The sequence below is a fragment of the Molothrus ater genome, chromosome 1 (genome assembly GCF_012460135.2).
Source record: "Molothrus ater isolate BHLD 08-10-18 breed brown headed cowbird chromosome 1, BPBGC_Mater_1.1, whole genome shotgun sequence".
NCBI classification, from domain to species: domain Eukaryota; kingdom Metazoa; phylum Chordata; class Aves; order Passeriformes; family Icteridae; genus Molothrus; species Molothrus ater.
In genome coordinates, this window is record NC_050478.2 from 124,850,780 (window position 1) to 124,868,150 (window position 17,371).

A 17,371-nucleotide genomic window follows, 5' to 3' on the forward strand; every position below is an offset into this window, starting at 1 on the left:
GCCAAGAGGCTGGGGCAGGTTCTTCTCCGTGGTGCCAAGCAATACGACGAGGCAACAAGCAGAAACCGATGCACAGGAATTTCCACCGGAATACGAGGAAGAACATTTTTATTGTGTGGATGACCATGCAATCGAACAGGTTGCCCAGAGATGTGCAATCTCTCTCCCTGGTGATACTGAGCCGCTCTAGGATGTGCTCTAGGATCACCCTGTATGAGCAGGGAGGTTGGACCAGATGACCCACTGTGCATTCTGCCATTCTGTGACACGGGAAAAAAGTAGGGGGGAAGCACAAACTCGCAGCCGCGTCCGCAGCGCCGGCCCGACCCGGGACCCTGCGGCTGTCCCGCGGAGCTCGCCGGCTCCTCCCGCCGCCCTGCCCGGCGCTGGCTGAGGGCAGCGGCAGCTCGGCCTCCGCGGAGCCGCCCCCGGGCCCGCCCCGCCGCCAGGTGCGGTGCCGCCGCCCTTGGGCCGAGGAAGTGCTGTCACGGCGTGTGCTGCGCAGGGAGGCTCCTGAGGACCGGGCTGGCCAGACCTTTCCGTCGGTGGGTGCCGAGCTGGGATCGCCGCCATGAGCAAGATCTCCAAGTTCTTCAAGGGGGGCGGTTCGGCCGGCTCCAAGGGCCGCGGGGGTCCCTCGCCGCAGGAGGCGCTGGCCCGGCTGCGGGAGACGGAGGAGATGCTCAGCAAGAAGCAGGAGTACCTGGAGACGCGGATCGAGCGGGAGCTGGCGGTAGCCCGGCAGCACGGCACCAAGAACAAGCGAGGTGAGTGCCGGCCGGGCCCCGCGCGATTGAATCCCTCGCGGGGCTGGAGCGCCCTGGCTACGGGGGCACTCGGCTCTCGCCGGGGCTGCGGCTGGGCCGGGTCACCTGGCACCGCTGGTGTGCGCTGCGCTTCGGCCCTGGGCTCCGAGCAAGTATCACCACGCACCAGGCGGCATGGTGGCTGGGCATCGATTCGTGTTTAATGAACTGAGGATTCATATAGCGGGATGGGGATTTGTTAATCCTCAAAAATTTATTGTCTGTGGTTTCCTGTGCGATTCTCCTGTTCGTGCTTTGTACCACACGGTACTGGCTGGATACACGGAGGGCAAAGTACTGCTGCTCAGCAGGGGAAGGAATCGCTGTTTGGGGGCTCAGCATTGGCTGGGCAGGTGACGAACGAGATGAAGGATGTGTGGATCTCCTGTACATTCACGAATCAATGCACATTATCCCCATTGCTGACAACTGAGCAACAAAGTGATTTGTCCAAATAATGTAAGAAGTATACAGGCAACCAAAAAAAAGAATGATAGCTTAGTGGCTACTGCTCTGGGACACTATTAGCTACAAAGGAGAGGATGCTAAGGGGTCAGAAAGCCTGGCTCCTATGTATACTGATGTCACCCCTGGGAAGCACATGATGGTAGTCAGTGTCTTGGGGATATACAGGCCTCAGAGAAACAAGGTAATTACTTCCTGAAGTCGCATGGAGGCCTGTTTGCCTGAGCTGTATTTTAATTTAAATACTTAATAACAGAAGAAGAATATTTTGAATTAAAGATTTGTGATGTAACAAGAAAGTAGGTCTTTCGCCTGCTTGTTCTGTTACTCAGTAATTCATAAAATAATGCCCTGTAACTTTGAACTTGTGTGGAGCTGTGTGTTAGAGGTGTCCTGGTTAGCCCTCTAATGTATTTGTAATACTTTAGCATTTAATAATTATTAGCAAAAGGCAGTCTAACTAAACTAACTTTTAGTTAAAATGGATTTAAAATTGCGGGTCAAGATGGGACAGATTTGAAGACACAGGCGAGGGAGTAAAGTCAGTTGAGAGCTTGACTGAGCTGCTCAAGAGGATGGGAGCTGTTACAATTGTCCCAATTGTCACTTTCTACTCCCCTGGCTTCAGCTGGAGTGTCTCTTGGTCCTTTGTCCAGGTACTGGCACCTCTGTACTGTCACAGTGAGCTAGTTCAGGAAGGTGATCCAGCTGGAAGCTAATTTGCTATGGGACAAAGTGACCAGGTGGCTCCTGAGGCTGAATTCATTGTGCAAAAGCCTGAGCTGCAGGGCTGGTACAAGCAAACAGGTTGGTTTCTATGACTGTAGCAATTCCTGGTTAAATCCAGACACTCTGCTCTGGAATTTCATCCCAAACCTGAAATATAACCTGGCACATTTGCAGAAAGAAGCAGCATTTCCTGCCTCGCTCCTGTCCTTGTGCTGCTCCCTTCCTTTCCCTTAGCAGAGCTCCCTGAAGGTGTGTTTCAGAAAGCTGGATATTGTAAAATATTGTGGTTTTCTTTGTCTGGGTTATGCTTTTTACCCAGGATGGTTTAAGTTCCACTTATCCAGCTGACCTGGTAGCTACATGAGTGCTTGTGCACCTAGGAAGGAGAGAGTGGGGCACAGACAGGAATCAGAATTTGTTGGGAAAAGGTGGATCTGCTTCATCTTGAACTCAGCTGGTTGATGGTGGTTTCAGGTGTGTGTTGGCCTTTTGCTTCAGGCATGCAGCATTTGATATCTGAAGATTGTTGTTTCAATATGCCATTGCCCTAGTTTTTTATCTATTACAGTGTTCATGGAGTTGTATTACAAACTAGTGTTGAGCTGATTGTGGTTAGAAATAACTGCCTTTGATTTTGTCATTTGATCTGGGACCTACAGTTAAGAACAGTAAAGAGGCAAGAGTAGGGCTGAAAGGGCAGTGGGGCAGTTTTTATTCATGCCAAAAATGGTTCTAAAACCAAAATGGGATGACCTAAGTTCAGTCAGAGGAGAAACAATATGAACCATATATTGTTTAAAATATAACCTTGCTGTGCCAAAGTGCTTAAATTTAGCAGGATAGTCAGTGAACTTAAATCCCCAATAATATATCTTCATCTGATATGCCAATTGCTTTACAGTTTAATTACTGTTGATTTACATTGACATTATATTAGCTGGTCTGTAGTACTGTATAGTCAGAGAAAATCTATGCTAACCACCACCTCTTGTAACATTATGTAAACATACATACAAATGAGAAAATAAATGTTTTAATCTACATTGCCTTGTTGAAGTGAGGAAGTGAGTGTTTTTGAGGGACATCACTAGTAATTTAATGTAGCTTTTTTTTTCTTCATTGCATCTGTGTAGAAGCCTAGGGAAACTAAAATGGAGCTGCCTGCAACTGGAGCAAGATGTATCTAGGGATAGAAAATTAGCAAATTAGTGTGATCTCACTTGATTTTTAGGTGCATGAGTGTGAGTCAGTTGCACCAACACAAGAGAGAGCAGATTCAAGCACCAGCAATTTCTCATGACTTCATATGACTCTTGAATGGGTTTCATGTGACATCAGTAGGCTTAACTTGATTTAAACGCTGTAATGCATTAGCTATGCCATAGATGTGAAACATCACTGAAATACTCCTGGCTTTTCCTTTATGAAGTATCTCTGCAGTTCCTATACCTAATCTGAAATTAGCTATACTTTTGATGTGCTGTATTTCCAGCATTCCCCATTAATATCTGATTGAAGCTACACCACTTCAGGGTTTTTTGTATGCTGAAATTCTTCCTGAAGAATTTATCATGAGAAGCAATATTTTTTTCACAGTTAGCACTGAACTCTAATGTCTCTCCATTCCAGGAACAAACTCTTTTTTAAAATCTCTTGCTCTGCTTTTTTTGGGGGTTTCTCAGTTTCAGCCAATGCATAGCTGCCGACTCCAAGTATACATTGGCTTTTCTTATCCATTATTTTAAAGGACATAGAAGAAAATTTCAAGAACAGGAAGTGATGCTGAATATTTGAAAACTTTGTTTAAAAGGAAGTGTGTTTTCTGGAGCATGCCTGTAATTGTGAAAATAACATACACATGAATGTGTGTTGTTTCAGCCTGATGTCCTTCACAGATCCTAAAAACATAACTTTATTATTTTTATTATTTTTTTTTAAGATAAGATAAACCATCCAGAATAGGGTTAAATATTAACCATAAAGAACGACATAGTACTACTGAAGACAAAACCTATGAAGAAAGTGGGAATAACAGGGAGGGTTTCACAAGTAGATGCTGCTAAATATGTTGTGTGTTGCGACTGGGCAGGGCTTATGTAGCCGTGTAGCATTCCTTTTCAATGAGCCGGGTGTGCCCGGGAGGCTGTGGAAGCCAAACAATGGTGTGGTAGGTGTGTGCTGTGGGGGACTGGACAGTCACGCCTACCGCAGGCTGTGGGATAGGTTGGGAAGGAGGGGTTCTGGCAAAGACATGAAGGAAAGCCCTTGGTGTGTCTTTGCTCTGTGAGTTACAGTGACTGTTCTCTGACTTTCATGATCACATTTCAAGTGTCTTGCCATGAACTGGAATACTTATAACTGGTCCAGCTCTTTATTATTCTTGATTTAGCTCCTCAGTTGTAACTGCTTGTGGCTTCCTCCACAAGGCTTTAAGGACTATGGGTGCTGATAATGAGCCTAATTCGGGTCCTATGATTTTTATGGCCTCAGTAGCATTGCCTTTGGTTGTCCCTGGAGTGAGGCAGATCAGAAGCTGCAGTCCATGAATCCCTTGCAGGCCTGAGGTGGAGGTGTGTGAACTGCGTCCAAGAGTGATACCTGGTATTTTCACTGTGGTGTTACACCTTCAGAAGAAATATTCTTTTCCTACTTCAGTAGTTTCCTCATGGGAATTATAAGGATTATTAGACAATTGTTTTATTTCTGCTTCAGAAGATGATGAGATAGTTGGTGCTTTCTGTACTGATGGGTGTTGGTGGTGTGCTTGACAGGTAAAAATGGTATTACTGCACTGTTGCTTTTCAGTCTGATCTGTCATGAAACCATGAGGAGGGTGCACAACTCTTCCTATGTCATTACTTCTGTTTTTCCTTTTGAAATCTGGATATTCATTGTGGCCAGGATACTTATTGCCAGGCTGGCCATTTCTGCTTCCTTAATAAAGTGTCAGCATTGTAGCAATATTGGGAAAGCACTCTTCTGTACGTTAATAAAAGGAGCTCATTAATATGCAAACTTAAACTGACATCATAGTCTCCTTTTGTTCCAGACACCTTGACTATAAAATAAAAACTCATATTAAAAACAGTGGTTCCTGATCTATGAGCTGTATCCTGCTTACTGGATTCAGTTCAGGAAATGTGCTAAAGCCCAGCCAAGTCCTGACATTAAAAAAATCAGGAGTTGCATTGGCTTTTTTGGAACACAAAAGAAAAAGTGTATGAGTCTGCTTTTATGTTTTTTTTTTCCGGGAGAAGCCCTCCACCTCTTCCTGAATGAATTTATGTTAATTACACTTGCTTCCTCAGACTCTGCCTCTGCTCAAACTCATTCTCTCCAGGCTGTCTTCCTTCTTTGAGATCTTTGGAATGGGGAACACCATTTTTCAGTGCCATTCTTAGACCTTCAGTGAAGTGAGTTTGTGTTCTCTACTCAATTTCATTATATTTTAATAGATACATTATTCTCCAGTTTGGTAATTAGAATGTGGTAGCATTATAAAGCAGAAGCATTTCAGTTCTGTAAAACTTGCACACAAATTTAAAAATGCTTCTAATATGCAGTAGAAAAGCACTAAAAATTCTAGGTACTTTGTAAAACATAGGAAAATAGATTTCAAATAACAAGGAAATTCTCATAAATTAGTGATACGAGCTACTGTAGCAATAAAGGGCATTCATTTAACACAATCACGAAAATCATATAGTGTGGTGTGAGAATTTACACTGCTTTGGTTGGTAAGGAAGGAGTATGAATTTATTTCCTATGGACTGCTTTATTCTGTAAGTCACTGGTAAAACCAAAGAGAATGAAGATAATATCTTGCACCACTATAATTAGGAAAAGCTGCTTATGAATAGCTGAAATAAAGAGAGTTTAGCTTCTCCTGTGTTTTCTTGATTTGGGTGTGGTTTAATTAGATGATCTTCAGGATTTTGAAAACTGCTTTGTGTGTAACTGAGGAAATCCATTTTCTCTGTGAGCAGCCAATAATAACAGCACCATTGCAGAGTCCCATTTCTGAGGAACACTGACTAGAAAGACTGCCCCATGGTAGATGCCTGCTCCAGCTGAGTGCTCCTCAGTGTCCACAGGGCCTCAGAGTCCTCTCTGGCCCAGCTGGTGTTATGCATAGTTTCAGACTGTTACATTTGTCTTGAGCCTCTGTCTTCCTAACCTAAGAGTCCAGGGTTACAGTTGATCCAATGGAAGCTAAGAAAAAGGAAGTGGCTGGTGTCTTAACTCTACCAACACTAAGCATAATTAAGTAAGGAAATAATAAGTAGGTAAGCATTGTTTGGGGTTAAATAAAAATTAAGTATTTTAGAATTGCCAGTGAGAATTTTACAATTCTTACATTTGCCATGTGCATGACATCATCTGGTGTTTGTGCAACTTCTTCAGAATATGCATGATCTTTGAACCATCCCCCAAAACCTGGGAAAATCTTGGGTTTGAATGCCATGATTAATCTGTTGGGATTGTGGTTTGCTGTCCTGAAACGTCTCACTGCAGGTGGTGGAAGGCATCTTGGCCTGTGTGAATGCCTGTCCTTGAGCAGCTCATGATGAGCAATTTTGATTATCTTGTCAACAAAGCAGTAATTTTTTTTAGTGTGTTATTGCACACCATAAATGTTTGTGCCCTCCTTGGGGGAATCCTAATTTTATTTGAAAAGTTGTGTACCCCAGTGTCAAGGTGCAGTGTTATTGCACATGGGCAGTTTTTACAGGATCACAGCAGTGGCTGCTGCTGTTGGTTGAGTTTGGGGGGGTCTCAGAGCTTGCAGGCTCTGAATCTGTTTAAAAAATTTAGAGACAAGGGAAGGAATAGGGGTTCTAATGGCATTGAAAGAAGCCAAACAATGAATTGACTCAGTCTCTTGTTTTGTTTGGTGGGATTTTTAGCCTGGCACATGTGTAGTTTGGAAAGGACTATCATTAGGAAATGCTTGTGGCAAAATTGTGTGTGTTCCACACCCTAAGGCCAAGAGAAAGTTCTTTTCTCCCTCATGCATGTCACGTGCATTTATTCTGGTAATGATTTACTCTGGGCAGAGTACGCTGCTCGTAACTTAGAGAATATAAAAGACTAATCTCGACAATTTACAAAGATAATGGTGTGTAGCTGGATTTGGCTGTGCCGGGTCTACAAAGTTCTTCGTGTTTTTAAATTCTAAGGTTTAAAGATCACGTTCCTAAGTGATTGTTAAGAAATAGAGGAGATAAAAGCTGGAGAAATGCAAATCCTCCTCTGATCTAACCCTTCTGCCTAGCTGGGCCATTTGAGCCCTCTGTTGCACTTCACAGTTACTGCTGCTGAGACAAAGTTTAGAAAGCACCATTGGTGGAGTTGTGGTTTTCATGGCAGATCTTCTTACACTGCCTTCCTTAGGTTTTACTTACATTTTGCAGCTTATTCTTTTATTCTGTCTTCTGCTTCCTCCCTTCTGACTTCTCTCTGATGTTTTTCTTTTTCCTTCCCATCTTCCCTGGTTTGCTTGTGTGCACAGGATGGAGTTCAAGATCTCCCACAGTGGAGGAAGAAGCTGCTTTTCCTTGTGGTGCTAAAAGGAGTTATTCTAAAAGAGGCTTCCCAGCATATTCATGCAACAGCCTATTGGTGATTAACAGGCTGCTGATCTGGTGTGGTCAAAGTTTGTCTCCCTCGTAGTAAGGTAGGAGGGTGAAAATTATAAATTCTGCAGGTCAGCTTGGTGCTGAACTACTTGTCCTTGCATTTGCTATGAAAACACACAATGCACTTTGCCTCTTCCCATTCCAGCTGCCTTACAAGCACTGAAGAGAAAAAAGAGGTATGAGAAACAGTTGAATCAAATTGATGGGACACTTTCGACCATTGAGTTCCAGAGAGAGGCATTGGAAAATTCCCACACCAACACAGAAGTGCTCAAGAATATGGGTTATGCTGCACAAGCTATGAAAAAAGTACATGAAAATATGTAAGTGTTTTCTAGTAGCTTCCAAGTTGAATTTACTAACCCCTTTCAAATTATTCCATTACTACAGACTGTTGTATCAAGTTAGATAGTTTTGACTTCACTTTTGGTTCAGGCATTGAATGTCAGGAATGCTGTTAGTGCTACAGTGTTATATTTGGCAGAAAAATATCTTTCCCTAACAATAAATCTAGAAGGAAGTTCACTTAACTGGTGAGATCTGTTTTTTTCAGTCTGTCTTGGCAGTGGAGAGTGGCCTCTGCCCTTGGTTTGTCTAGAAGAAAATCTAGTCATAGAAACTAGGTGGACTCTTTTCCTCAGAATCCATAAGCTGGACTGTGGGACTCAAAGTACTAAAGTACTAATTAAATGCACCCCCTTTCCCCACCACTCCCCAAAAAAAGAATTCTTTTTCTTTTTTTTTTTTTTCATACATCCTATATTGTTTCAAGGGGTGTTTTTCTACCTGAATAAACAGTTAAATCAGAAGGCTTGTTCTGGGAGAAATAAACAGGAACTGAAACAATAACGAAGTTAACAATAAAGGGAAACCTTTAAATGGGGTACAATTCTATTAAGTTCTCCCCAGTTCTGGTGAAAGCTTAACATCAAAAAAGATCCATAAAATCATAGAATAGTTTGGGTTCAAAGAGACATTTAAAGATAATCCTGTCCAAACACCTGCAGTGAAGAGGAACATCTTCAACTAGATCAGGTTGCTCAGGGTCCATCCAACCTGGCCTTGGATGTTTCTAGTGATGGGGCATCCACCATCTCTGGGCAACCTGTGCTGGTGCTTCACCACTGTCTTTTGTAAAAAGCTTCTTCCTTGAATCAAATCTAAATTGACCCTCTTTTGGATTAAAGCTGTTACCCTCTGCCCTTCACAACAAGCCATGTAAATGTTTATCCCCATCTTTCTTAAAAAACCCCTTTAAGTACCAAAAGGCCTGTAAAGATGCTGACCTGGGGGGATCTGCCCATGGGCTGTGACTGGCTGGCAGAGGTATGAGGAGCACAGAGAGGGAGAGACACACTCTGCTGCAGTTTCACCTTTGTTGTAATCCCAACATGGAAGTAGCTGGACTGGGTGTGGGTGGGGAAAATTATTCCCTGTGAATGCTGCTGTTTATAGAGTCATGGGCATATAAAGAAAACAGGGTCTGTTCAAGTGAGTGTGTTCTGTAGGATTTGAATGATACATCTTTTAAAAAATGTTTCCATGTTACCTTGCCAGGGATTTGGACAAAATCGATGATTTGATGCAAGATATCACTGAACAGCAAGATGTTGCCCAGGAAATTTCAGATGCTATCTCAAACCGAGCCACCTTTGGTGATGAGTTTGATGAGGTTAGTACTTCAGGCCTGTGAGTTTTAACTCCATAGTTATTCTGCTGTGCAGTGCTTTGTTTCTCAAGAAGTGTGGATGTGAAATTCCTTGGTTCTAGCTTACCCTATCTAGGACAATTGTATAATTTTATTATAAATATAAAAGTTAAATAAAATCATTATATAAAAATATATATAATGTACTAAATAAAAATCTGTAAATGTAAAAATAGAAAAAAAATTTTATTTTCATATCAATTTTAAGAAAAGCATTTTTAACTGCGCTCCTGTAGTTATTGTTCTCATTTGAGCCTTGGAAGGTCACTAAAACATGTAATTTGTACTACTCCAAGTGGACACTGAAACGTGTAATTTTCTGTTGCTCCAAATAGACATCCATTTGACTTAAGTGCATGTCCCTATGTCATGGACAGGCTGCTGTTCATAATTCTGAATATTTGGACCATTTTTTTAAGGTCATTTTTAGTGCTTTGAGAGGCAGGTTCTTTTACCTGTTGTCCAGACCACAGAAGTAGCTCTGATAGGTAGAAGTAATACCTGTTGGAGGCAATAAGGCTTCATTCTAAGGATCTTTTCTCCTGAAAGCCCCCCAAGGCATTTAGGACCTTCTCAAATTTTTTTGCAGTAGCTTTCATCCTGTGCCCCTAGATTTGATTTTGTACATCTAAACTTATTTCTGATCCAGCCATAGTTGAGGACTCAAGGGTCAAGGTTACTCAAAATTCTTGTAATCTGCAGAGATGGGTGTCAAGCTCAATATCACAACCACTTTTGTTTTGTTTTTCAATTTTGCTTCAAAATGGCCAAGCTCTAAGAATCATTTGAAGAATGTCCTGAATACTCAAACCACTCACTGTATTCCCAACTAATTTGTTCCTATGTTCCCAAATGGACAACAAAGGAAAATATAAATGCTATATTGCACATATTTGCTTGACTGGGAGGAAGAGGAAGTTTCTCAACAGCTCTAATTTGTTGAAAATAATTATGATTCTTTGTATTTTGTTCCTATTATCTGTTTTCCTTTATTTCCCCTTTGAATGTAAATCGACTTTCCAAGAAACATTTAGGCATTACTGGCACAAGGAATGGGATTTGGCCTGAGCTTCAAACAATTGAAAAACATCCTCCACCCCAAACATCTGTACAGTGTCTTACTTTTCAACAGTGCTTAACTTTTTGGAGTCTAGGCTTAGTAAGCATGTTGTAGATTGACCTGGAAGTTCCTAAGGATACCAGTTGAAGCTGATGTGCATTGTTCCTGTTTGGGAAATAAGCCCCTGTCACTTGGAGCATTGTTGTGCCAGCTTTTGGTAGGAGTCTAATAGTTAGAGCACTTGGCAGTAACAGGGAACCTGATTTGCAGGCTACTGCACCTTAAGAATGCTAGAATCAATGACTTAATTTCTGGGATGTAAGGTGGTTAGTGTTGAAAGATAGTATTTAATTTAATTTTTTTTAAGGATGTTTTTCCCATGCATTTGTATGCATTTTCTCTTCACATATGTACCGTGGCTGTAAGGAGACCATGGAAGCATGTGATTTCTCCTGCTCCAGACAGGCACAGAATCATAAGAGTTCCTTCTCTCTGGGTTGGCATAGTGTATGTTTGCCTTAAATTATAAAACCATGAGAAAGTAAATGCAGGTGTAAAGTCCTGTGGTGACTATGCAACTATCATTTAAACTTCTACATTTGTGATAAACAAAGTATAAATGTGTAGGCAAAGCCCATTTCAGTATCTAATAGCTCTTACTTTACTATTTTTTTGACACTTACCCCACCCTTCTCAGGGTGTTTTTGCCCATTACTTCTTTTAAACCATTTTATCAATGTGGCAAAGATCCATTTCTCCACGTATATGTAGCATTTAGCTTCCTTTCTTTGGGAAACTTCAGCTGAGGAATAAGTTCCTTGCTTTTTTGAAAAGCTTACAGGCTTTTTATTTTTAGCACTGTAGAAGTGGATTAGATCATCTGTCCAAATCAGCCTCTGCACCTAAAAGCCCACAGGTGCTGTGTGCTTCAAGAGTGAATAACAGGACCCAGGAGGACAGTGTTGGCTCCAGTGCTGCTTTGAAATCACACATAATTCTGGACTTATATGATAGGGCTGAAGCATAATGTTTAATGACAGTCTGCCTTATAACCAGTGGAAGGTCTTTGCCTTTTGAAGTGGGAGAAATGGCACATTAAAGTTAGAATCCATTGAAGAGTACAGGCTCTAGATTTGGAACAAACCTGAGGACAGTAGAGAGCAGAGAGGCTTCTTACTCCCGTATTTGACTTTTTGGCATGTATTGTACTGGTGTTAGTTTTGTTTTTAAGTTTATTCCTTGTCCTGTTTCTAACTTTCATTGTCCTATTTTCAGTGTTCAATTAAGGTTTACTTAATTGCCCATACTTAGTAAAAACTGCACATTTAATATGCTGTTTCTTGTTATGTTCTTTCAGGTGTAAACTGTTCTTTCAGTAGTACTTTGCTTCACGGTGGTTTAATGTGCCCTTGCGTGTAATCACTGTCAGAATTTGTAAATAATGTTTTCCTTGAATTTAGGATGAGTTGATGGCAGAATTAGAAGAATTGGAGCAGGAAGAACTGAACAAGGGAATGAGAGATGTCAGGTTGCCAAGTGTTCCGTCCACATCGCTGCCTTCTCGCCCTGGTAAAGTGCCTGCTTGCCATTTTATGTTTCTCATGATTAAGCCATGCTGGGAGAAGGGGGAGAGGAAGAGAGGGTTTCAGATAGGCATTAACTCTGTTATAACTTTTCAAATGTTACAAATTCCTTTTCCTGTTTTTGTATCTGCTTAACAGAAAGAATGGGATTCCATTTTGTTCTGTGAAAGCATTTAGGACCAAATTCTCTGTAGATTTGGGGTGACAAATTTGGGGAACTTGACCTTGCACATATACTGATGAATTTCCTACTGAAATGTAGTGAGATCATTGAGGAATAATCTTTTTTGCCTTTTTTTTCCTTTTGGCAATTAAATCCTTAGTCTCTTTCAATTAGAGTCTGACCTAGATTCCAAATGTTTATGTCATAAAGATCCAGCTTTGCAGGGTAGTGGTTTGATATTTTCCACTGGAATTTTAATTAGAAATGAAGGAGGCATCGAGAAGTACATATTTAAAGACATATGTTCATTCCTTTGCTTTCTTTGTACTGAACAGGCTTATTCCTGGTATTAAGCTGTAGTTTTATTTCTCTGTAGTTCAGCCCTGTTCCTTTTGAATTCAGCCAGAGGCAGTCAACTTTTACTACACTTTTCACTGTCAGTTGAAAGACTTGCTGTGTACTGACATTAGTAAAAGAATATAAATACTTGATGGTAAGGACAGCACACATGTGGCACAGGTGGCTTATGGTTTCTGCTACAGAACAGGTTACCCAGACCAGCTCAACTCAGATACTATGATATGTGTTTTGGCAGATGACACTTAAACCCTGAGAAGCAGTTTAAAATGTTCAAGCTGAGACTGTGGCCTCATCTACTGAACTCAGCTGCAGAACAGCTAGTAAAAAAAAAAGGGATTTAGAAAAACAGAGAAAATTCAGTCTGGCCATTTATGATTTGTTCATACATTGTCTTCCAGATGCAGATCCAGCTGTGCCAGTTGAAATTTTTATTAAACCCAGACCATCTCCATGTGCTTCTCACTATTTTAATTTTCTACATCCATCTGTATGGCTGCTTTAGGCAAGATGAGCTGGTTACGATTATATAGTTCAAGGCTGTGAAAAACTGGCTTATGTTTTATGCTTACTGTTACACAGCAACAGCAAAGTCAGACCAGTTGATGGATTTATAATGCTTCTAATTGGAGATGCATGTTGCCCTCCTGATTTTGAAGATGAGGAAACCGCAATGAAGCGAGGCATAGTGACCTTCCCCAATCACGCAGTGAACCTGTGACACTTGCAGAAGAGGGACTGAAGCTGTGGTCCCCCAAGTGCTTCTCCCAGCCCTGGTCCCTGAAGGTGGTAGTTGCAGTTCCCCTCTAGAGAGCGGCTCCTGGCCCTGCAGCTGTCTCAGGTGGGAGCCAGCTGGCTGCTGTGAAGGTGCACAGGAAGGTGTTGGACCCACCAACAGTGTTCCACTGGTCGGTGGAGAGATGCCAGTCCTGATGTGCACAGCCCACAAATGGAGGAGGCAGCCTGAGGCTGAACCTTGGCTCTTGAGCATCTAGTTTGCAGGTCAGCAAATGACAGTTTGGGTGAGGTTTTAGGTTAGTGAATGCAGATGATGTGGGATAGGAGATTTGGGTACAAAGTGTGTGTAGGTCCTGATACAGAGCTGGGAATTGTTGCAGTGACCACAGCAATTAACTGATGTCACCTGAGCAAAGCAAGTTCAGGAATGTCTTTCTCCATTTAATAAATGACCCCACCCATTAAAATGAGGTGAGTTCATCCAGAGACTTGCATGTGCAGAACCTCTCAGCACTATTTGGAAAGGTAGCAGGATGTGCAGCTGGCCAGGATAGGTCACTTTGCTCATTTACATGGTGGTGAGAGAACTGACAGCATTCTTGTGGACCTTTTCTGGCTGTGACAACCTTTAGAAATTAAATATTTTTTCTGTGTGAGTCTTTCAGTAGGAATGACGTCAGACTATATTGTGAACTTTAGGGTTCTATACAAAATAATGATGGGGCAAAATAGTCACATCTCTTATAAGCTTCATTCCTGCATTATTTATGTTCAGCTTGCTACTCAGTAAATTGGTCTGAGATCTTCAAACAGAAAAGCACTATGCAAGTCCTCATGCTAACAGATAGAATGGTTCTGACTGTTACATTAGTTGATGATTATTGTCTCTTTATCTGCAGCATCAACCAGGAAAAAAGCAGAGGATGAAGATGAAATGAAGAAACTGGCTGCCTGGGCTTCATAAGAGCATGGTCTTTTTATAACACCAAACATTATAGTGCAGAATGTAAAGAGCTGTACTGCTGTTTTATAACCACGCTGTGGTTGCATTTCATACAGGCCGGGGTTTTTTATGGCACATCTTGCTGAGACTCGTGTTACTGCCATATTACAAAACTAGCTTAAAAACCAGCAAACAAAAGAATTAAATACTTGCCTAAACCTTCAGGCATAATTTTTCTTTCAGCCTCATCAAGAGATTTGTTTTATTATTAGTATTAGTTTTTAATAGGCACTATCTTACCATATCTCTTGGTTTGTAAAACCCCATGTGCCTCACATATGCTCACAGCTGGATTCATTTTTGAAATGAGAAAGTTAAGAAAGTCATCAGGGCCCTATAACCAGAGGGTTATTTGGTTCAGACTATTTAAATATTAGCAAAACAGCTTAATACGTGTCCTCACTTGCAAGTTCTTTGAGCCCAAGAACTAATAACTATTCGATTGGACATGAAGATTCAACAGTCTGCCTGGAGCAGCTTAGGGTGTCCTTGATATTAAGAAGAAGCTCTTCTGTAGGCTTATTGAAGTGGGATGTGTTAATTGTTTTGTTTTAACTGGCCAAAATGTCCCATGCACTTCTATTGGTCAACTTGAATTTATTTTGGACTATTTCCGACTAGGTTACAGAATTACAGTGATCAAGGAAAGCAAAATTAGCAACACATTTTTAGTTACACAATTTCAAAATAGTTTTAATTTCTGAGCATCTGGTTCTTTTCTCTTACTCAGTTTGTGAATGGAAATAATACCAGTGTGTTGTATTTGCAGGGCCTTTTTAAACCCTGGTTAAAAGCTGATTCTGGGTTACTTGTAAAGTTGGTGTGTTACTGTCTAGCTGACAGTGTTTTCCTAAGGAAAAAATGCCACTCTTGAGTGCTAAACTACTACATATATGGAGAGATGGCTGTTCAAATACAGCCCAAAAATTAAATAGGCTGCTTTGTGTTAACAAAGTATTAAATAAGTCTTAAACTGTGTGCTAGTAGCCTGCTGTCAATCACAAAGAAATAGTAGAACAGTGTGGAGTTCCTAGGGATGTAGGAAGCAGAGTCCTTCATCTCGGTTTCTTGTTTTCAAATTAACTTAAATTTAGTGATGACTAAACCACCTGGGGAATAGTGGTGGACCTGGTTTCTGTAGATCTTTAGCAACAGAAGACTGACCCCTTCTCCTGCAGGCTTCAATAGCCTTCAGTGGATTTTAGGTTAAGGATAAGCAAATACTTGCTTCTAGACATGGTCTGCTCAGAGCCTTTCAAGTTGAGCCCCAACTGGATGAAACCCAAAATGTATAAACCCTGAGAAGAGATTGAATTTTTCAGGACTTTCATTGTCTGTGGAGGAATTGCTTTTGGATTGTATCTGTATGAGAGCTGAATCAAGCCTTGCCACTTCAGATAATTTTCTTACTGGATAAAACAGGGTGTGTTAATTCTGTCCTAAAATTTGGAGGTACCAAGAAAATTGTCCCATTTTGTTGAGAGTAGAGGAAATCTGGAATTATTTAATTTTTGTTTTAAATACAAAATAAAACATGGTAAAAAAAAAAGAAAGACACTGCTGCCTTAAATTTAAAAAATAAATTTTGACCTCTCAAGGAGTAGGAAACCAAATACTAACAAAATGCTACTTGGTTTTAATGCTTGCTGAAATTCAGCATGAGATGCTACCTGAAAGTAGGAATATTTAGTAAAATATCAAATATTCAAAGTTATTAGAAATCCATTTGCTAACCCTTCAGGCTTGAATCCTGTGTTCAAGGTGTGCAGTTTATGCAGGTCTCTGAATTGTGTACAGAACATTTTAGCACACACTGGGGGTATGACTGTGCAAGGCTGGCAGTGTGCTTGTGGACACTTCTGGCATTTCTAAATATGAGGCCATGCCAACACAGTTCCATAGTTAGTTTGGAAAAGCTGGCTTCCAGCCTCTGTTCTTGTTTGAATTAGTAGTTTAACAATGCTTAGCTCTTATGTAGGTAGCACTTGGCATATTCAAAGTGCTCTGCAACCTAATGGGTCTCTAAGCTTCCATTTTGAAACTAAAGTGACTTTCAGTCTGCTTTGAAAATGTAGGCCTGCTGTTTTTGAATAAGAATTTTCCATGTGAACACCCCTCACTGGAGACAAAATAATCCTGTAGAGATCTTCTCCTTTGCAAACCAGCATTTGACTGCTGACCACCAGCAATGTTTTGGCCCTTTGTTGATGCTGAAGAAGCTTCAGGTGTGTTCAGCTTATTAATGTTCAGACCAAGCACTTTAAAAAACTTTTGAAAGGTGAAGAAATGAGACTGAATATTCAGGTGAGCTGCTCTGAAAGCTTGTGTATAGTCCTGAAAGACAGACTCATGTACCAGTTCACAGGCCAGGATGTGAGGTTGGTGAAATTATACTCAGAAACACTGTAGTGATGTACAGAAAGGAAAATGCACCCTGCACCTCCGTAACTGGAGTGCTTGTTGCCATATTTTTTTTTACACCAGTTTTCTTCAAGGGAAAAGAGTTGTAGGGATTTAATGCAGCTGAGGGAGTGGCTCTTTCCTGTGTAAATTCAGATAACAGTGGGACAAATGGCTCTTTCTTATTTGAACATATGCCTCTCTTCATGCCAAGATGGTATTTGTTTAGCATGTAAGCAGTCGAGAGTGAATAGTGTCAATGTGTTATTGTAAATGTACCCTATTAACTGGAACATATTTTACAGGAGGACTGTGGCAGCAGATGGTGTACTATAACTGACTTCCTTTCTTGTTGCTTATTTATTCTGAGATTCTTTTTTTTCTCCAACAAGCTTAGACATTTTTAACCTGGATAACTTTAAAAAGGGAAGATATTAATAAAAAGTAAATATAATTCATGTATGTATATATATACACACTGTAAATAAATATTTTGGTGACATGTTTGTGTTACATGATTTTATTGAATTTCTTTTCCTATCACGCAAAATTGTAAGTACCCTCCTTATATTGTCATTAGGATATAGTGCTCTTTTAAAGGATATGAGAATATTCTGAAACATTTTTTTGATGTATTAATCTTTCAGCAGGCAGTTAGAGTTCTTTGAAGTTGATCTGGTTTAAAAAACATCCAACAAAATACCCCACCCCAGTGTAAGC

At 40.9% G+C, this 17,371-nt stretch overlaps 1 protein-coding gene across 1 annotated transcript; it reads left to right on the top strand.

The window, feature by feature from the left end:
- Positions 1-571: 571 nt before the first annotated feature.
- CHMP4C (charged multivesicular body protein 4C) lies at positions 572-17,153 on the top strand. Its single transcript, XM_036395118.2, has 5 exons — positions 572-767; positions 7,785-7,962; positions 9,197-9,311; positions 11,868-11,976; positions 14,148-17,153. The coding sequence occupies exons 1-5, from the start codon at positions 572-574 to the stop codon at positions 14,210-14,212; spliced, it is 663 nt and encodes a 220-aa protein (XP_036251011.1). The 3' UTR covers positions 14,213-17,153.
- Positions 17,154-17,371: the final 218 nt, after the last annotated feature.

Bases quoted from the DNA above. Each gene is read 5' to 3' on its own strand.
- CHMP4C (XM_036395118.2), top strand. From the start codon at position 572: ATGAGCAAGATCTCCAAGTTCTTCAAGGGGGGCGGTTCGGCCGGCTCC. The intron at 7,963-9,196 runs GTAAGTGTTTTC...TTACCTTGCCAG, and splicing joins AAAAAAGTACATGAAAATAT to GGATTTGGACAAAATCGATG. The intron at 11,977-14,147 runs GTAAAGTGCCTG...CTTTATCTGCAG, and splicing joins ATCGCTGCCTTCTCGCCCTG to CATCAACCAGGAAAAAAGCA.